The sequence below is a fragment of the Varroa destructor genome, unplaced genomic scaffold (assembly GCF_002443255.2).
Source record: "Varroa destructor unplaced genomic scaffold, Vdes_3.0 BEIS01000003.1, whole genome shotgun sequence".
NCBI classification, from domain to species: domain Eukaryota; kingdom Metazoa; phylum Arthropoda; class Arachnida; order Mesostigmata; family Varroidae; genus Varroa; species Varroa destructor.
Genome location: NW_019211456.1, coordinates 50113919 through 50136220, shown reverse-complemented (window position 1 = coordinate 50136220; position 22302 = coordinate 50113919). Strand labels below are relative to the sequence as shown.

Sequence of the window (22302 nt, the reverse complement as noted above, 5' to 3'; positions counted from 1 at the left end):
ATGTATTAGCCAGGATTTAACGATTTTACGCCGTAGACGCAATCTTGGTTAAAAGTATATTCAAAACACTTTCCCCTTTTTTCCAATTAAAAAATAGTCTTTTCATCCAGAATCCTTTTACCTAAGTATACCTCTGTCAATGGTGCATGATACGGCTTCGTTAACGCCAGCGTTCTTTATTAACGTGGCCATTGTACAGTCGATTACTAAGGTATGTAACGTCCTTACAAAAAAAAGCAGTAAGATTAACTAATTAAGGAAAAAAACATTATAATTATAGAAAAAAACTAAATTTCAGAACATGTTGCAGAAGATTTGCCTATGATTTAGTATTTCGAAACATAGATATTTACGATTAAATATATGGATCTTGAAAATTATTTCAATACTTACTACAATATGAAAGTAACGACTCATCTATACGTACGACAAAATTTAGTCTTGCGTTTAAACACCGGCTGATATTATGGTCGCTCGTGCGTTCCTCCGAAATCAAGCTCTTTTTCGTGGCCGTAACAAGCCTCAAGATATATCCACTTGGATAAGAAGGATTCGATTCAGACTATTGAATGGAATGTCTTGTGCTAGCGCGTTTTATTCTGTGTTCCTAGATATACAACAACAATTGTTTTATAACACTCATTAAGCTTACAACATAAATATTTAAGGCTCAAAATGGGAACTTCAATTTCTGGGGGATACAAACAACATTTACAATAGGCTGATTGAAGAAGGCGCTGAAATAAAAATGTCGTCTTTCTTTTGTAGGTGGGGTTTCACATCAACGAGACGTCCATAGATGGTCTTGCACATATGTGGAAAGATTTCAATATGTCTAGCGGTAAATACCTGTCTATCATGCTATCGTCTTCAATGCCCTCTAAAACGGCTTCGTTCTAGTCGGTATTTACGTGCTGTGCGCAATAACGTTCTATTTACATTTGTTCTTGAGACAAAAAGTTTTACCAGTTGAGTTACAAGGCCGTAAAAGCAGCGAAAATTAATCTTTAAAGACGGCAGCATTAGAACATCCGCCGAAATTTAATTATGAGTAATTATATATATATATACGAATGCAGAAAATATATATCGTGCAAAAAGTATGTTTTCTGTTCTAGCCGGCTGTGGGTACATGACGCCCTTTAGGTGGCAGGTGATCGCTAGTTTCTAGCAGTCGAACCTCGTTGTCGCTGAAAATTAAGCGGCAGTAGTGGGATTTTTTTTATTAGGTTGCTACAAGTGATTCTGAAGTTTGATGAGTTATAAAATGGTTGGGCTAAAATTTTTTGATATGTATAAAAAGTACTTTTTTGATTCTTGTCCTGCCGCTTAGTAGCTTTTGAACATCTTTCTTTTCTACCGATGGTTTCTCCAAGTATATCGATAGTGGGGCATGCATGCCCACAAGTCGCTTCTTTTAGTGTTTAGAATGACTTAGGTAGGGAGAATAAACAGGTTAAAGCCGATGTCGGTTATTTCTTTATTCAATGCTGAAAGTAATCCATCAAATGAGCAGACTGTGTGCTTTCTATTTACTTGCCAGCGGTCTACGAGTCTTAGAGGTGTTTGATATAAGCGGGTATATTCACTATTTCATTTTCGATCTCATAATATAAGATGCCTACTATGTCCACTGCAAGTAATGCCCTTACCATGGGTCCGAGCCTATTCAATACCAACCAAACTCAATTTTTCTATAGTCTCACTTAAATCCTCTCCGTCTGGCCGTATAAGCTGTACCATGCTTCACCTATGGTGAGTGTATGCTTCAGGAGAATCGACTTCCACAAATACTGCGTGAAATAAACTGCATGCACTTCTAAGTGGCGTGGGGTCAACCCCCGTGAAACTAATTTTTTACTTAATTTTCGCCTTTTTAGAACATGTGTTATAACTCTATGTGAAGTACCAGTTTTAGCCGACAGAGTCCTTCGACTTGAAGATCTACGTTTAATGAAAAGCCTTTTCATTTGCGGCCATGCTTTCCTGTCCCTCAGATCCCGACATCACTTTTTCACTGGTATTCAACCAGTCCAGTCTCCTTCTTGAAACGTTTATAGCATTCTGCAAAACGCACTGTGGTCTTGCTTAAAGCCTCCCTGCCGAATGTCTTTACGAGTCGACATTTTTTTCTTCTGAACTAATTTCTCCTCCTAAACTTGTCCGATTTTCGTTCACGGGTTTCTACAAGGTTGAAGTATCTACAGGCCTAATTTTGGCTTTTAGCAGTGCGTAGTTTAAAGGTCATTCAATGTCAAAGTCCGTCTGTAACAGCCTATTCTTTTTTCCTACATTTATTATTTAGCGGTGTCATCTATTTTTTCTATGCGTACAGGTCCATCTGTTTGGTGGTACAATATCAAGGACCCGCCCCCATTAGGAATCCAGCTGTGGTGGGTCCTGCTGTACTTACCCAGAGTTTCTCTAACAGATCTATGAAACAGCATGACAACTATACAGGCAGCTATTAAATTTGATATTGACTTCCTCTTTTCCCGTAATACCTTTCTTCTGATTATGAATTATCGGTCACAATATTTACCATTGCTGGGAATGAACCACCATGGTGGCACTCTGTTTAATTTTTATTACCATAGTAGGGCATTCAAGAGAACACCTAGCCACACGGGTCACGCTGCTCTAAAGCAGCACTGAAATGCAAGACATTGAGGCCGACTTGATTCATCTTTTCGTGAAAAATCTGCAGCACGGTACCTGCAGCGAACCTTCGATTTTGGAACCTGTCTGGAGAGAAGGCTATAGAAACTTGCATTTTAAAACAAGTACTATGGCGCGTGAGGTCGTTTAAAAGTGGTCCGGTCTTAGTATAGTATGATTTAATGGTCCTAGCTGGAGCAGACGATTGGGAAGTTCTCTTCCAAAAACGATCGGCCTACCGGAAGTTTTTCACACACAAGGGAGACAAAAAAGGCGACGTTTGGGACTTTCATTAGGGTCAAGCAAACTTTCTGAGACGAGCTGGAATTCGATTAGGACCGTACAGGCTTCCTATCTAAATAAAAAAAAAGAAACAGCAAAGTCGATTCCCTTTAAAAACTTAATTGAAGAGGCTAATTCGGCCTTGTACGATGCTCTCGTATAGGCTTCCTGACGTTATATACCCGAAGACCGCGACAGATGGCGGCCGATAATTACCAGGACTACGTTTGTTTAATATAATCCCACGAGTTATCGTATCGACGTAGTAGGTTATCGGCGCCGAGAACGAGACCGCCTCCAAGTTGATCGCCTGACGACCGTTGAACAGCGGGCCACGCTAGCTCAGTATTGTAAATAATAAATAAGGTGTTGCGTCTCAGTACGTGCGAAGTCGTTTTTATTCCGTGACAGCCAAGAAAGGCCAACTAATATTTTTAAAATCGTGGGGGTAAAGATCGTCGGGTTTCCGAGGGCCACCGTTTAGATGGATTAAATGTTGCATGCCTCTCCTACGGGCACATGCGTGACTCTGTGTTGTATTACCAACGCGAAAAGGAAGTGTCGCATAAGTTCGAGCTGAGCTGGAGTGTCGAGGAACCAGTTGCGCTGTATACGTATCGAGAACGCATCTTCTAGTAGCAGCGTGTCATTGTCAGCTTATAGGATATTAGGCAATGTTGGGTGCGGGATAGAGGCATCCCGCCCGGTAACGTGGTCGAACGCAGAAAATGTATATTACTGCAATAAATCTAAATTCAGTTCTGACTGGTGGTAGGTATATAATACCCTCCAACCGGTTGGCTAAGCGCTAGTCGTCAGCGACTAACTCTCACCATATATATATATATGTAAACGTACTTGTTATATCCTCCAGCAACGTTTTTACCTTGTGTGTGGTATCTTTAATCAGGCAAATTTTATTTATTCACCTTTGTTGATAATACTTTATACAACACAATATCCCAATATGAAATATAGTACATAAAATCGTTGAAAACAACAACGAATTATATTTAATTTATAAAAGTGATTAGCCATGAAGTGAAAGCCAAATGTCTTAAAGGCGACAGCAGGGGGAAACGAGCAATAACCATTCCGCTGCATCTGAAATACATGTATCGTCAGGCCAATGGAAACACGGCTGCGGAGTCTATGGTGGAACTAACGTTGGGCAAAGCGAGTGACCACATGTCTGTTTAACTGGTTCATCGTTTACCATTCGTTATTCCTTATCGTACCCGAAAAAAGAAATCCCCATCGATTTCCGCCATTTTTTTTTCTTAATTCCTAAGGTTTGTTTTAAAAGCCTTTATTGCTGGAAGCTCAAAGCCCATTTTGGTCGGGTTTACGGTCAGTTACAAATCTGTGAGTACCACGTGGAGTCAGGCTAGAGCTTATCGCACTCGGAATCTGTTCGACCCGTACATTACTAGGTTATCTGCATACAAAATTTTCGCGCTGAGCCAGGTCAATTATATGTGTGAAAAGCAGGAATTACTCGTCACTGATTATTCTGTTCCCCTATAGAATCGCAGAATTCGTAGAGATACACAGCCGATCGGCGGCAGCAAAACTTTGCCTCTAGAGGCCGAGTCGAAGGAGCCGATTAACACCCCTTATAGCATTTTGCACAGTGCGGCCAGTGCTCTATTGACGTCGGTCAGCGGGACGCTGCACGTTATTTTTCGTCGAGAGTTCTGTCCGAAACCTATGTTGCTCCGTTAGGATGATATGTGTGCACTCGATGTAGCTATTTAGTCTTCCAGTCAGCGCACTGGAGAGTCGTTTATAATAAGCGTATTTCTTCACCATGATATCGGCGCAATCGGGTCGCCCTTTCCTTTAGGCATCACCAACACCGTAGCATCTTTTGACTGAGCTGGGGGTTGTAGCACTATCTAAACATTTATTAGGTAATGTCATAATGCCAGGACAACGGTACATTTGAGATGCCCGTTGCAAACCTTATCTTGAGCGGAAGCGCTCTTGTTGAGTAATCTACCAATATCGTCCATTTACCCCTGCACTGTGAGGTCTCGTTGAAGAACATCGCATTGAATTGGGGTCCCCTTTTTCCATGTTGTGGCGAAAAAGGGGCAAAGCATGTGGTATTGTATACTTTGACGCAAAAATCTCTGAAAAATGATTTACGAGGGTTAGGGAGGTGATCGAACGACCTGGTGAGCTCTCGTGGTGCATTAGCCGTTTGTATGGTACGCTCTGCATAAGCGGTCAAGCTAATCTCCAGCCCTTCAAAGTATTGTTCCCCTTAAGAAACACATGTTTTTCGATACATAGTCATAGGAAAGGAGACTAAACAGTAAGAACTTGGGCTGCATTTTAACCATAATCCTGAAAACGATCTGGGCACCCTTGCCAAGGCTGCAAGTACAGTTGAATCACGGCCTATGCTTCCGGGGAAATGAAAGGTTGTACCTTAGACTAGAGAATGTCAATCAGGTGCTGCTTATTGAGTTCAACATTCACTACGTAAGGTACACTACGTAAGCTTCGTAAGAGCTTTCCAGGAATTTGTCTACATCTAAACGTTGTGACGGAGCTTGGCGTTTGATAATGCGTTAAGATGCAATCTGAACAGTGAAGTCTATTGCTGGCGCTAGATGAGCACGGATGCTTGCATCCTCTGACCGAGAATGATTTTTACCCAGAAAATTTACTTGATTCCTGGTTACATTCCCTGCAAATATATCGTTAACCAGACCCCCTACATGTTCTAAGGAGGTCAATGTCAAGGTGGGATTGACTGCTTAGCAACGAAGATCCGCGCCTTTGTCTCGAAGGGCTGTAGTCCTGCTCGAGTTTGGCTGGTAAAAGCAGGAATTGAAGTCACTGGCCATAACCAAAGAAAAAGCAGAATGGGAAGAGAGTGCCTCCATTCCACCGACGAGTTTCCCCACCGGTACGTACGTTGATTTCGAATCAACCATCCGAACATAGGCCGCTACGAGACTTACTTTCTGGTCAGTGACACCATTCGTATCATTCTTTACTAGGCACGTCGCGAGAATGCTTATCTTGCGATTGTAGAAAACAGAGATGCTTCTACTAGGGTGGCCTGGTCCGTTGCTCTTCATTACGAGGCAGTGCGCAGAATAGAAGCGCTGTAAATTAAAAGGGCTAGTTTCCTAAGTATCCGTTATTACGAAAATATATTGCTCAGGGCTTCCGGCGAAAGGAACGTTAGAGTTGCGGTCCCCCGACAGTTCTACTGTGCAATTCTTAGCGCCTCCTCTAGGTCCTGTCTCGTTGCAAGTTCCATGATGGCCCTTACGGGCGGCTGCGGCAACTGACTGGAGCTGGCCCTCCAGGCATCAATGCTGCGAAAGCGTGCTTCGCAAAACCCTTGACTATTAGGACAGACGGTATCATCCATTCTCGATAATCGGGCAGTCTGACATGGAAATAGAAGAATCGAGAATTTTGCATTGTCTTGAACCGCTCTTTTCACAAAAATATCGTTTACTGTTTCGCAGTCCTGACCGAAGGGGCAACGACAAGCGCACATATTTTTGATCTGGGACGCGAGGGGGTTGGCGTTTCCGAAAAAAGCTTGCTGACACATCTGTCCTTTTCAAATTGCGCTCGTTTATAATAACTACCCAGTAAAAATACCGTAACTGGTTCATAGGTGCTATAGAACCTCTTTTCTGCTTCGTACACGAAATTGTCTGTTGTTCGTGAAGGAGGAGGGATTGGGGGCGTCTGAGGGTCTTTAGGAGATATTCGTACTTCACAGTCAGCTACCGTTACCGACGCCAAATATCGTCTGTTTCGCATGTAAGTTTGATATTTGCGCGTCTAACTCCGTCGCTTGATAAAATAGGAACATAACGAGATCCATTAATTATGTGCGAACATTATACAATGATATGCGAAAATTTTGTAAATTATTCTGCTGATCAATCTGATGCTCGTATCAGTTCCCGCTAAATCGACTGTCGTATTGGCCTCACCGCTAATCTGACAAGTGACATGTATTTGTTTGTAGTACTTCAGACAGCGTGCATAAACGTTGCTTCGCGTATTCTTGTTACAACTCACCCAAACGTAGCCGCGATCCATTGGGACTGCAGCATTTTTGAGTATTTATGGCTACTCCAACGACTATAAGCTGTGTATCACCTGCATAATGGAATACCTGCACATTTGGCTCGTATTCGTTGTTGGTTCTATTGATTTTACGCCTGGGCTGATGTGATTTCCGCCGACCAGTCGTATAAGGTGTAACCGGAATGGTCAGAGTGCGTGTCCGTGGGTTGATTACGTTCAATCAACAGGACGTAAGTCTCAGCATTGATATTCACTTTTCTAATTCGAGGAAGAGGTATGTGAATGTTCTCGCAGCATTGTTAAGACGTTGGTGCCTAGCACACGTAGGGCTATTCAAGGGAGCTTCGTAAAACGCGCATAGACTGAGGAACACACACAAACCCGATTACACCGTTCAGCAGTCAGCTGATAATTTTCACGGATGTTTGTGACACATTTGTGTGAAGCACTTAATTATTTTCGAATCATCATCATCATCTGAATGATTACGGCAAATAGTAACCATATTGATCGCGTCTACCGTGAAAAACTTAGTAACTATATATTAATCTCGTTTTGTGGCACCAGTCCTGGTATAAGGTCTACTGGCTTTGCCACTAAGGCCAAAACGGCGGCTCTTTTTATGCTGTAAGGGCATCTCGACTGTGGTACCGCTTATTTGTGTAGATATATCCAATTGTCCACACGAAAGCATTCAACTAGCGAACTGTTTTATTCCCATCAGAAGCACTTGAAACGTCAGAAAGTGGCTGTTTCAAGCAGCACGCGCAGGAAGTATTATTTCTGCGTACTCCCGAAGTAGGGAGTGGATCGATACAAATGTACTTCGCGTAAGAAGCTCAAAGTCGACGATCCTATAATGGGTAACTTACCAATGCGTAAACTATTAACTAATTTAAATTGTTTACGGCCAATAGTATGTATGGCTATATGTTCTTACAAACAGACTAGGAAGTACGTTTCAAATGAGGTCACCACTTCTGCACTAAGCTTGATAAAATTACCATCACGCCCAATTTTGATTTTTATGTTAAGCACATAATTCGACCGGCTGTCAGTTACCGCCGATCTGATTTTTAGACGCCTTGAGAAATTTCCCGTTTAAAAAAAATAGTTTTCATAAAGGTCTAGTTTCAAAATTCTATAGCAGAAAACATATGGACATTACTGGTAAAATATGAGATCGGTTTCTTCGTAAAGTTGTTCTAATACGTGGTGTGGGTAGAACTGGTTTACTCTTCAGTCTGCGCGTAACGTCCTTCCGCTACAATCACCGCGTAAGAGGTGGCTCGAGTACGAGACTGAATTATATGTTTTCATGGAAAGTTGCTGTGAACTTCGATGTAGATAAATCAAACAACGCTGTTTGTATGCTGTTTGTAATATCTACTATATTTGTCTATCTATTATATCTAGAATATTTATCATTATCCACACTGCTGCCGTATTGCAAATTTATTAATAATCTCTCTATGTTGACGCACGAAAGGTGAACCTAATTTGATTCGTCATTGCCTCGGAGGTTACTTAACTGAAGACGCCTGGCGAAGACAATATTTTGATCATCATCATCATGATAAATTATTCTTCCTTAAGTTGTAAATACTATACGAAGATAATGTAAAATAAATGGTAAGCAAATCTATAAAAAAAAAAAGAATTTATTCAAGAGGCTATATTTCATCGCGAAGTGCAAAAAATCGTCCGTTAATAATGAAAATCCTATTTTTGATAGGAGCCGATAATTGATTGCGTATTACCACTGAATATGCCATCAATATATTTATCGTATGATTTTTAATCTTAACTAAATACACGTTTATCTATAAGTATTCCGTGACCCGTTTACTTTGTAGTTGAAGAAGATCTTTAATTGAAGATATGCATCATCGCATTTTTTCAAGAGTTAAAAATCAGATATAACATAACATAACTAAATCGCATAGAGAGTAATAATTAGACCGAAGTAAAAAAACGATCGATTAATGAAACGAATTATAAAAGTCCCACTAAGTTATTACCAATAGAGTTAAATTAAAAAGCCTGATCTACCATTTTTCCTAACGAAAAGCTAAGTAATCTATGGATGCTGCACAATGTAAATGTATTTGCATTATTAGAAGAAAAACAGTTCCTGAAATAATTATCGGCTGTATATATATATATATATATATATACTAATGTATATAATCTATAATATATATATATATATATATTTATATATATATGTATATATATTATAGATTATATACATATATATATATATATTTATATATGCCATTGTTGTTGTATACGAAAAATGTCAGTGCTAGATTTGGTATGGCGTTTAGTATTATCCGTAATATATTGTTATTGTTATTATTGTTACTACGAAAGGACATAATCCGTCCCTAAATTTCCTAATAGAAAATACGAATAGTCTTCCGTAATTACTAGTAACACCAGAACCTGGTGGGGTTCAATAGACCAATTTATCTAAAATATATGTTCGATACCAATGCATGAATTTTTATACTTTGTACGGAAACGATTTTTAAGCCGTAATACCAGTAAAATAATGCTGTTTACTCGGGGGTTGATGTGACCCACACAAACATTTTATAAGTATTTAAATTTGATGGTACTAAACGCTTAATATCCGATGGCTACGACTCCGAACTCGATATTTGACCAAGCGTACTTAATATATTGTGTCCTGTTGTCACGGCACTACGAAAAAAATATTCCGGATCAAAATTTTATTTGAATTCAAAAACGATTGGTTGAAAAATGCACAAAGGAAAATTTTGCATGCATTTATAAAACATTAATGCCACAATACGAGCTCTCGTCCAGGATTTTTCAATCTATGTACGAACGAATCCCTATACTTGTTAATTATTTTCAACGACAGTACCATACATAGAGCTGTACACATTTATTTATTTATTCCATTGTTTCTGTGATTGAAGAGGTGATTTAGTTGTGAAAGCAGACGCATCGGATGTGAAACTTAAAACATTTACTCAGCCTATCGTTTTTCTCATTAGTATGCTTAGGCGTCATATCAGTGCATAATAACTGACGATTAAAATTCTAGCTAACTGTCTTGACAAACCAACACGGGACAAACTGCAATATAATAGAATAAGCAACGCTTTGTTTAAAATTAAACTTAATACACACTGGTTTGTTGGACAGTATTATTGTCCGCTTCCACCAGGTTCAACATACTTTCACTTCTCCGCTACCTTTTCATTCGTTGACAAAAAGTTTTCAAACTTAATTATACGAGTAGACGTTAGCCCTAGTCTCAAGCATTTCAAAGCTTTTTTCTTCTAGCCCCTCTGGAAGCCCCTAGGGAAACTGGCCTCGAGATGTTCGGAAATGTCGCCCCTCTAAAAGATCTTTTAACATAGCCGAACATAACTCGTACGAGATATCTAACCCTTTAGGAAAGTTCGTCCGACGGTGACTCTTCGATTCTCAAAATCGATGGTGGCATTTGTCTATTTAGCGTCAACTAAAAGGCGATTGATATCAGGAAAAGTCTTCTGCAATATAGGCACATAACGATCTGAATGAATCAGAAATTATAGCTAAAATGCCATCGAATTGCAATGCACATAAATAACACGCACGCACGCACGCACGCACGCATCGCCAACCTAACTATGATACGACACCAAAGGCTAGCATTTTGTCAATACCTTTTTTAGCACAGTATATATATATATATTCGCGCGATTTCCTTCCGTTATTTCTGTCTTTAGCCGGCTTTTGTACCTTTCATCCGTCGCTGTTTGTAAGTGTACTTTGAAGTTAGCTCTGGTCTAATACATTACCTAAGTGATGAACTATTTTGTAATTTTTTTCAAGTATTCACAGCAGGTACAAATGTTGTGCCGCAGCACTGTTAACTCCGATCATTGTCATTATTTGTTTTCTTCAATAACTAATCAACTTAATAAAATAGTAAGGGAACTTGTCTTTAAGAAAAAGGTTCCGGGGAGGAAACCCGAATCTTCATAATTCACTTTATTTACATTTATTCTTTTTAATAGAATTTTTCTCTGAATCTAATACGCGGCCGCTTTAGAGTGCGTTCTATAATTTGCAAACTGCAGGAAACAAATGCGACGTTGCCAACACACTGAGACTAGACTAGGGTTCTAAGCGAAAATTTCAACCTAATCCTCTATAGGACTTCTAAATTGTTCTAAACAAAAAGAAATTCAAATAAATTTTTCATCATGTTCCCTCGTCGTAGATATTATAGACAGTTGCATTAGTATTTGTTACTCTAACGACTCGATGGTTCCCCGGATCAACTTTTTTCGGGACGCAAAGAAATAGTTGCTTCTTAAATATGTACACTAAGTCCGGGGCGTGCGCGGTAGATGAAACGATAAACCTAAAATATTGGAATTTTTTTTTTGTTTTTTTTTTTTCACAAAATAGAAAGTAGAGCGTATTTACAACAAGTTCTAACACTCAAGTTCCTTGATTTCGCGCATGCTTCAACGGCTATCATATGCGTCTCTGATACAATGATCTTATTCTCGAAGATAGCCGTAGGTGTGTGAGCATCATGCAGCTGATAACTGTCGCTAATGGTATATAGCATTCATTGTAACTATAGTTATAGTACTTATCTATACAAGGCTATTCATCATAGATCATCAACGCAACAAAGCGACCGTAAATCATAGTACAGACAGATGTGCTCTACGAATGTGTACTTCCATTGGCGTTTCTATACGTGATGATTATATGAAGATCAGAGGAGCAACTCGTGTTGAGAAAGCCAGTTAGGCAGGCAGCTATGAGTACGTACTGCCGTACTTGAAATAGCATATTATGACTTCTGCTAGTACTATTATATATGCCATACGGTCAAAATATAGAGTGGTCTACTGAGAATAGTTACAGTTGGACCTCTCTTGGTGACGATGTGATAAGTCGTTCCGAATGGAAAGCTCCTGAATTAGGTAAATATCGTATTGTCGTTGTAGCCTCTGGAACCAGATCTGGAGGGTATTTCCGTATAACCTACACAGGAAAAAAATGGCGATTAGTTAGTTTGTGTTGAGGACAACGTTCCTCTATCGATACTATATTCAATTTACCCTCGTATTGGGACTAAAGGCGACAAAGCGTGTATAAGGTTTATCGAGCATCACGGCTAGCAGGCACTACGAACTCGAATGTAGATCGAGGATTTTAGGCGACGTAGTATAAACTAAAGGTTATCTTAACTAGAAGATGCCTGTCGTCTGGCATCGTTGTCTGTTCGTTTTTACACGTAAACGCAAAACCAGGTGCTTACAACTGGGCTAAGATGGGTAGCGTTAATAATTTAAATGTCACTCAAAATTACCAATTTGTATACATCTCTCAAATACGAGAAACAAAATTAGTCTGGCAAATACATTTCAGTGCATAGAAATCGAGGAACTAAAGCAAGAGCCCTTATGAAATAGCCCCCTATTATTAACAATAGTTTTCTGTGATGATTAGACAGTTTGATCACCTTTGCCTTAAATGGAAAATTACTTGGCCTTTAAATATTGTAATATCAACTGGCCTAACTCGAATCGGATCAAAATGCCCGAATTAGAAAAAACAAAGTTCAATAACAAGTAGCAAAGCTCGATAACATCATTCAATAGAGATAGCCATGTTGGAAAAAAATGCACCCATTGAGTACGCGCATTGTACAGCTACGTAAACCGCGGGCTGCTTAGCCAGTGACAGACAAAAAAGCGTAAGACAAGAACGAGCCAGCCACTATTAGATGGGTGCCGTGATGGCTATTATAGAACGTAAAGATCGTTAACTTTTTAAAATGGTTAACGGTATGGCATCACCTGTCAATACGGCCCTCCACGGGGGGCATAAGTCAAATTAATGGCTAGCTCTGTGAGGGCATCTCAATCGTACGCGTATGCCCCATCACCTGCATAGGCACTTTTCAGGCGTCAGGTTATGTTTCTATCACATAATTTCCATGCCCTACGTTGCGTTTCTAGATGCGAGTGCCGTAATCCGGCGTGTACCTGCAAATAATAGTACTTTTCACGTACTTTGTTCTATCAAGCAACGATTTGAATTCGTGGCAAGTAGTGTCAAGTGCGTATGGTACCCGTCCATTGACGTTTATCAAGTTCGTAGTAAAAAATTTGCGTTCTTTTGTAAAACAATGCAGCTTATCTGAACAGGCTCGACCGAAAGCCGTCGCATGCCCCAAACACCCGTTGAAATCGACCTGTACTCAAATTTTTTCTCTTAAAATGGCAGACTTTCAGATTCAAATACCATTCTCTCTGTAAACTCTCGAATGTATAATAATTCAATACTTTGAAGGTGGACAAATCTCAATCCGTTTTATGCTTCTTATAAAGTCCTGTTTTAATTCTCTTTAAACAAATCATACGGGGTCTAAAATGAACGTTCTTTGGATACTTTTCACAGTTTTAAAATATTGCGGAGGGCACCTGAAACCTGCTCAAGTACTTTGGACGGTATATCAGGATGAGCTGCATGAGAAACAAATGTTTACATTCCTACCAAACCAGCATCTGCGTTTGCGTAAGGCCTAGGCTAACTGCGTAAACCTACCTAAAAATAATCTGTTTACGTTAGTGCCATCAGCGGCTGAATATCGACACACGATTGTTGCAATTCTTTTAAAAAAGAAATATCAATATTTTCCTGGTTATTTACAAAACAGTGCATTATTAACAAGTTAAGAAGGTTGTATATCCAATGATTTCCATTTTCCAGTCGTCCAGTTTCCAATCGCATAGCTTTCTATGAAGAAAGCTGAATGTTTGCTGGTTCATTAGAGACGGGTACCAATGATATTCGCTCGTATCGAAGTTTAAGGCGCATTGTCCAGGCCAATACGTGAGATACCCTAAAAAAATCCTATTTTATAATTCACAATAAATATATCTTATTTTGATGATATCAATGTCTAAAGCTGAACCTATATATGTAAGACCTTGGCCATAATATTGGCAATTTTAGTGCGTAGTAATGCCTATTGTGTTAGCATTGGATAATAATCAAGGGATGCACAATAAACAATATTGGATTAACTTTCTTAAATTTTACCCTTTTCGATATAACAAACACTGGAAGTTACCACGTCGACATATATGTGACACCGTATATCTGTACTATTGGAAATGTAAATCGAAACATTTACTTTGTCAAATTGTTCCTGGTAGTCGTCAAGATGTATACAAAGTTAAACCGTTGAGTAACGGAAGAACGGACGGAGGGACGCAAGTGACGGTCTTATATGCTTCTTTTGCAATACAGTAACGTTATTACTACACAGTAACCGTTTCGAAATTATCTATCCTTACGAAATATAGCACTGGCAGTCAGTTGCATCTAATAATGATATCGGTTTCGACTTTTAAGGTTTATCGGTATATAGGTCGTAATCGGCAAGTGCTAAAGTTAAGTAATCCTATGAAACGACGGGAAGGTATACTGAAATTGAATTCTAGATTAGTCATGAGCCTGAATTCATGATATCCCGATGATAGCCTATGTTGAATTGTTGAAGACGAGTAATTCCTAATGTTGTTAAGCATTACACTGATCGTGTTTGCATGTATCTTTAATGGACATGTAAAACGACATAGAAACAACATGGCGTTTGCCAACACTGAAATTTGAATTAATCATGGCCGTACGTTCATAGTTACCATGGCAACGTTCGTAAAGGGATGCGCATTGGGTCTGATGAAACAAATGTAGAGAAAAAAACAAACGTTCGAAAAGAACGCCACCTCTTTCCGAGCAAGCTAAATACCCCATACCCCATATGGTCCTAAAAGTGCACGGTATGTAAAAGGCTGCTTTGTAACTTCTCAAATCAGTTCCGTAAACTTCTAAAAATATCCTTCTGCTATAAAAATATCAACGTTTTTGCGATGTATTTCATGCTGATTAATCTTAGCTTAGACAACACTTGTTTGTCAGTGATGAATACACAAATAACGGCACGATGCAACAGTGTGCTAAGTCCAGGGGCAAAACAAAAAAAGCTTTTCGACATCCAACAGGATACGATAGGGAAAGCAACCCCTACCATTTTTAAGTTATTACCATAATAAACAAACAAAAATAACAGTATGTGTTTATTACCATAAGTACGTAATGTTTATCAAAAAGCTTGTCAGATTACAACGGTTAAACTCATCACGAAACGAGCTAATTCGGTAGGACACATTTAGGCACTTTTATGCTTTTAGATTATGGCAATATATCTCTAATTTATCAAGAGGGTCTAAGACTCACGAATGGTTTACTGATAGCGATCGGTCCTTGGAGTGCGACACTTACAGGTACATCACTGGCGGTACTTATCCTCGTTCCGCCGACCAACACAGCACACTTTGAAGTACACATTTCTGTATATAAGAGCTATTTCTCTTATATCTATAGTGGCTCGGAGTACTAATGACACTGTCAGACAATGTCACCCAAAAGCGCCGCTTTCTTTTTTTATAAAATTGCGAAGGGCAGACACACGGTGCCTTGTCTCCATTGTTACTTTCTACGAATTTTTCAGCCAGTATTTAGCACCCAGCAGTCGTTGTCCGCTAGTTACGTGCCTAGTCTAGTTGGACTACGTACAACTTGCACTGTTACTTACGTCGGCCTATGAACTTATGGTAAAAGCACGTCGTTACGGTTACGTATAGCTGTCCAACTTGACACGCGCAATTAGGTCATCAGGGGTTGCTACTGGTAAATAGTGAAACTTATGCTATTGGTGCAATGTATCTTTGGCATGGCCCACCATAACTGACGCGAAGCATCAGTGTTCCTGGTCGAAGTCTTCCTGTTGGCGAAAAAGGCGAAGTAATCATAAATCTTCCTCAACGACCAGTTAGTAGTCCAGGAGATCACGGTGCCACTGAAGCTCAGCTGCCGAATGGAACGCGATCGAAGTTCTAATACGATTTGTCCCATCCGCGTTCGATTGATAGTGTCGCTTTATGACAAAACGAAGCTTAAAGGGTGCTATCAGCTCGAAATTAACGAACTAAGGCCTTAGCTAGGTGGCCCACAAGGTATCCGTCTAGAAGGCGGACTCGGAAAATATAGCCTGGCGTATTTGCGTACATCTCTGATATGTACGCTCGGTACATCTCTGTACACGGGTAACAGCAACTGAGCACAAGATTATGGGTCCCAAACCAATCGTGTATCAATAATAACGCGTGTAACGAATGCGCGATGTAGAGAAGATATTCTCTTCTAGAAGGTCGCAAGGAAAAGCAATGTTAGTTTTTCAGCTAGCTGAATAATATTTCATCTCAATCGCGTAATATTCCTTCGGTTTTTTCAACTTTTTCTTTTAAATTAACTATGGGCTGCCCTTGACGATAAGCTTGTTATCCAAATAACACTCTTAACCGTTCGGTCGAGTTAGTTAGAGCCAAACTACTAAAGGCGCATGCTAGTAGCACGCAAGTAAATTTAAGGTATTTGCAGCATGTCCTATAGGCTATTAATGTCCTAGGATATTTTAGATGAGTGGTTTACTCATTCAGAGATGCGCCCGATCTGTTTTACTAACGAGCGCCGACCGACGTCTTTTCTTCTCTAGCGTTTATCATAAAAATACAATGCAGTATAGAATAGTAGTTTTAAATATTAGATTTCACAATTCCCCAAAATTTACTGTTTCTTTTCTACCATACATAATATAATTTATGTTATTGGTGCTATTCCGATGTGGAAAACCTACCCATGACACCAGTACTCTATGCAAAATCTTTTAGAAGGACACCCATATTGTATCCTTTTTTTCAAATTGATTATAATCTGTCGAGCGGAACCATATGACTTCTCGACTAATCTTGGAAACAACCAAGTTTAAGGATATACACTGCGGCACCGGGTCGTAAAGTCAAATCGAAAGATAGCGAGATTACTTTCTCTGCTCGCGATGGAAAAGGGAAAAACATCAAGCCCAGAATATGTAATAGTAATGTCGAGATGCTTTCTGTTACTAGAAACATTTCTTAATTCTTAAATGGTTCACACTAGATATCTGGTTTTTCTGTTATTAGGTCTGACCTAGTAGTTCAAACTGTCGTTACAAGTCTAACCAGCTTTTTACCAAAGAGATTAGTGTTACCAAACAGTCTTGCGCTGGGCAGACCTAAGCCATTGGCTCATCTAGATTACTCAAGCTATAGAAAACACGCAGATTGGTGTTTTACATTGCTGAATCACTCTATTCAAGTTCATCGAAGAAGCGTGCATAGAAAGCAATTAATTTGATCATTCTTAATGAAGCATGATGTACGATATGATGGGATACATGCAGAATGGTGTCGGCAGTCGGTGAGACGCACAGTTCCCACTGTTCTGAGCGCTGAAAGAATAAATGGAGATCTGTACTCGACATTCGAGTCTAGGTTACCTATAAGTCCATCTTACGTAATCAATTTTTTCGAGTTAACCTAAATCGACAACCTACGGCATCATACATGCGCTAGCGGTTGCAGAGAAACCTGAGCAGGTTCTGTTTAGGAAGTTAATCGATATTGTTCAAAACTGTTACACTGAAGACCTTTCGGCTTCCCTCTGATGATCAGTGGAAACATTGATATAAGTAGAACCAGCATGTGTCACCAGATTGTTCGCCAAACCTCAGCTATACATCGTATGGCGTAGAAGTCGATCAAATGAGGAAATTATTATTTTTAAGTTCTGTCAAAGTAAACGAGCAGATGGTTTTCGATGAGAAAATATTCATAATTAATATTGTGCTGAACGATAGCTCAACAAGTCCCGAGGTGATGGCGTAAACTCGCTCTGTATCTGTACTTTTGGTAAGAAAATTTTCACGGATATGCAATTAGAGCATTTGCAATAACCCACGAGAACCCACAAGAAAAAGCATCTGCATATAAACAGCCTCAGAGAAACGTCATAAGGAAACGTCCGAATTTAGTTAAACTATATATATATATATATATATATATATATATATATATATATATATAGAAACGAACTTAAAATATGTATCAGTAGAATTCAACTTACCCACTTTTGACCACCAGTAATCAAAAACTATACAAAATATAAAGTAAACGACAAACACAACGTCCAGAAAGTGTCAATTGAAACACTGCTCCATACGGATTGTGTGGGTTTTGTTAAGTTATAAAACTAATTTAGGACATTCTTCAGACGCCCATAGGATAAGACTAGGGGGCAACAAACCGCTTGATCTCCACAAAACTTTCCCCGGATGGAACGTTTACACGTATCGTCAAATCGAAACCTGGCTTCTGGTAAATTCGATAGTCGAACCTATTTACGATAAAGCAAGCGACGACAGATCTACCTAGCCGTCTACTTAAATCTCACGCGAATTGCCCGTGAATTTTTACTCTCGGTTCCTGAAATTTGTTTTAAAGCGACAACGTAAGTTTTCAAACAGCAGTGGCGGTTCAGAGGGAAGACTAGTGTAGTCACTGTGTTCTTTTGAGGCGGCATACTTTAAAGATATTCAATTGTTTAATGTTTTCCCTTCACAGTAAGATCTTCCCAGCCAACGCGTGTCTTATGTGCTGTGATCATAACTACCTTAAGCTGACAACAGTTCCGAGAGCCATGCGACCAAGCTGAACTCTTGCTTACGTCTTTTAATCAGTGAGACTTTTGCCGTTCACGGAAAATAGCAACTTTGATACCGGTTTACCTAAACAAGAGGCCGTTTCACGAGGTGCCAAATCGCCTTTATTTTGGTGAAGTTTTAAGTCAGTCTTAAATTTGTGACCGCCCCATGGAGCCAGGTGAGGGCGTGTTCCATTACAAACCGGTTCGACCCGTCTACATCTAAGTCGTGTGCACGATTCCCTTGGCCCTTTTATTTGATCAGCGAAGCCTTTCAACGAGATGTAGAATAAGAGTGGGCTTAGGTCGCCCCGCGGAGCCTGGTAAGTTGTCTCTGTGAGAAGCGAAAGTTCGGTTACTTGTCGATAGTTATTTTATTTTTCTATGGAATCGTATCGAGAAGGTTAAGCATATTCATAGATTTTGGCAAGCGCTGCTGTAAGGAGTCCTGAAGCGCGGGGTCGCAGGCCGCGTTCAAATCGGTGAACAGCGATATTGTTGTAATATGTTGTATTGCGACCAGTTGGTGGGTATTGTATATCTATAGATAATGTCACAAGCAATCGAACCTAGTCATTGTTGTGATATGTATATATACCGCAACAACACATACCACTACACGTCCCCGTTCACTCTTGCTACTACCTCGTTCGAGGTTGAATAGCGACATTTTCTCTAAACTCTCAGTCAGTCCCGGAATGTCAGAGAAAATGACGTGTGCCTTAAAAAAAAAAGCGCACAAGCGTCAAAACTTTACTAAATGTTTTCATATTCTTTTAAAAAAATATATATACAAATAATCATAGAGTCCTGGTTACACACATATATACTTCAAAGGGAGAATCATATGATTCTCGTAGTGGAAGCATCTATACACCTATCTGGTTTAAATTTTTCCGCAAAGTTTATGTTTATTGTTAGGTAAAAATCGTTATTTGATATTTTATCATTTCGAGTGGTGAAATGAATTAATGTTTATACGAATACAATATCTTCAAGGACGCAACTACGACAGGTATCTCAACCACAACAGACCTTCCTCTAAATTAAAAGTTGTCAGTTTTGAAACCAATTATACTACTTCTGATCATAATGCTTAGATTTTGTTTTGCCACCAGGGGCTAAGATCTTTTTTGTAAAGGTGACTATGACAGAACTGAAACCAACTACGGCTAGAAAAATCTGCTTTCACATCACGAGACGTCAAGTAACTTACTTACAGCTCGACTCTGTATACTAAGTCGAGAATTGTTTTTGAAAGGAAGAATCTTGGAAAAATCAAATCTTAGTTTTAAAAGTTTCCCCTAGTTGTTTCTGAGCGGATAAATGGAAGAAAATTGTTAGAAGAAATAATATGGTAGCAAGTTCATAAGTTGGAACTTACACGAGATAGTTTTTAAAGACTTTCTGTCAGCGGTTTATGTGAAAGAGTAGTTCTCACCACCTCAGGGCTGATAATACCCTGCTCTTTAATGAGGTTAGAAGAGAACATCTAATAACTGTAGGTTTGTTGACGACCTCCGGGTACTTAAAAGGTGTGGCTTTCATGAGCCACTTTAGCTTGCATATTATAAATTTTGTAAAATGTAAAAATTGCTGATGCTTTGAAGAAGTAGCTAACCGTGGTAGCTTTTAAGAAGAAGTCGAATAAAGTGAGAATACCTAAATTTGTCAGTTGGTTTTTTTAATCTAGGCTATTAAATGGTGACGGGAAGTCGACTAGATAACCATGCTTATTTAAGTTCCCTTTTACGGAAGGCACAAATGATACCTTTTGTAATTAGGCATTCGTTCTTCGGGAGTTTTCCATGGGAGTTCTTTAGGCTCAATTATATTATACAGATGAAAGGGACAATATCAAATATATCTGTTGCTGCATCGTTTGGAGGTCATATATACAAGCACCTCGAGCTGGGGGGTGGACAATTCAGATTTATCAGGAGTAAATATCGATTAGGTAGGAAATTAAGCGAAACATCGTAAATTCGGTGCAGATTGTGTAGACAGCTGCGGTAACATTCGTTTAAAAGATTTCATAAAGTGAACGTGACTTTTAAATGTTTATTATAAGACTGCCAATGTGATTAAGACATTTCTTAGTAACTGTCCAAATGTTAAAAGAGCCGTAGGGCGGTAGTTGTTTCGTTGGTCTTTATAAACTGCAACTTAGTCTACCTGTAGTAATGGGGCATACTTTGGAGCAGTTTACGTAAATAGCCTCATAAAATGGCACTGTTGCAGCATAATAGCAGTAATATTATTTGATTAGAATTTTTATTTTTCATTTTACACAGCGTTTCCTATTGATTATTTCAACGAATTTATTCGTTGAATTTATTCGGTACTCGCCACTCCCCATCCAACTCATTTGAGCTCTATTATTGGAAAACTATTATGTATAGATTATGAATTTCACTTGAGAGGGCCTGGGAATATGGGGGCTATAGGAATCTTCCGTTCAAGTTCTGGTAGGATGACTTTTACGGATTTTTCCGTGTGCAGCCTGATATTGTCCTATAGGAGGATGGCTTTGTTTCCAAGTCCTTTTATTGGATAGCTTTGTTCACTCTATGCAGGGGGCTGTGTGCAGCTCTGTGTGGACCGCTCCGTCCCTCTCAAACATTTTCAACTGTTCAAGGTTCTTCCGCGAGTCACTCGAAGTGACGAAGCGCGAGTCACTGCATTATGTAACAGAGGTCTAAATGAACTTTAGATATCTCACAAAATGACCCATTCGTTTGTCTGTTTTATATCAGCACGGAGATACCACTTTTCGTGGCCGATGACAATGCTACATAGAAATAGAAACCTGTTATTGTGGCCGCATATTGCCCAGTGGTGATCAGGACGTTGAAGGACAATAGGAAGCCGTGTTCGTTCACTTAAAATCATGAGGCCATAAGCTCTGATTTTTTTTCGGTTAATTCAATCTATTTAAAGTAGCTGTCGATAGTCGTGTGGCTGCTGCTTATGTTCTTACTGAATTTACAAACAGTTGTTTGCCCGTCTTCCTTTAAAAACACTTTTAATCTGTCTTAATAACTTTCAGATGGTTGATCAGGGCGAAAGTAAATCCTGCAGTTTTAAGATACCATTCTTGAACCTTCCAGACCTTCCGAGAAGTCCTCTCATTTGTGGAATCCTCCCTATACACTGCACCAGTACCCCGTGCTGCTTGACCACAGCAAGGAGGCGACATAGGGCAGATATCGAGAATGCACCTTTTTCCATTTGAAATCCTTAGGGCTTTTGGAGCCTAATGATTATCGTTCAGTGTGCAAAAAAGTTGAAGCGAACTTAAAAACGAAAGTGCACTTTTGTGCACTTTCGTTTTTAGTGCACGTTTTTTGTGCACGAAAGTGCACAGTGGGAAGAAACATACGGAGACTACTTATGTTTACGTGACGTTATCTTTGTGGTATTTAGTAGCTCATAATATTGCTATTATAAACATTTCTAGCAGTTACATAAAATACGGGATGTAATCCTGAATTTGCAATTGAGGCCTACTTTTGAATATGGCGTTGTAGACATGACCTGAAAATGTGAAGCGTTCTTGGTTGTTAAAATATTTATTGATAATTTTTTTAACATATTCTAGGAACTTGTTGTAAACTCACTCAAATTCGTATAATGTTGGTCTTGAGATTG

General features: G+C 39.3%; 1 protein-coding gene and 1 long non-coding RNA gene across 7 annotated transcripts in view; one reads left to right on the top strand and one right to left on the bottom strand.

The window, feature by feature from the left end:
- LOC147757090 (uncharacterized) overlaps positions 1 to 22302 on the top strand; it is a 36641-nt gene that overhangs the window by 2266 nt on the left and 12073 nt on the right. The window lies entirely within an intron of this gene.
- LOC111247711 (corticotropin-releasing hormone receptor 1-like) overlaps positions 9914 to 22302 on the bottom strand; it is a 75546-nt gene continuing 63157 nt past the window's right edge. For 3 of the 6 annotated variants that reach the window (XM_086984997.1, XM_022798969.2, XM_022798967.2), the window contains 2 exons: positions 19265 to 19372; positions 18752 to 18985 (listed from right to left, as the gene is read on the bottom strand). In XM_086984997.1, coding sequence (XP_086841123.1) covers positions 18953 to 18985; positions 19265 to 19372 — 141 coding nt within the window. In that variant the 3' untranslated portion in view covers positions 18752 to 18952. The other 3 variants (XM_022798968.2, XM_022798970.2, XM_086984996.1) reach the window with 3 other exon arrangements.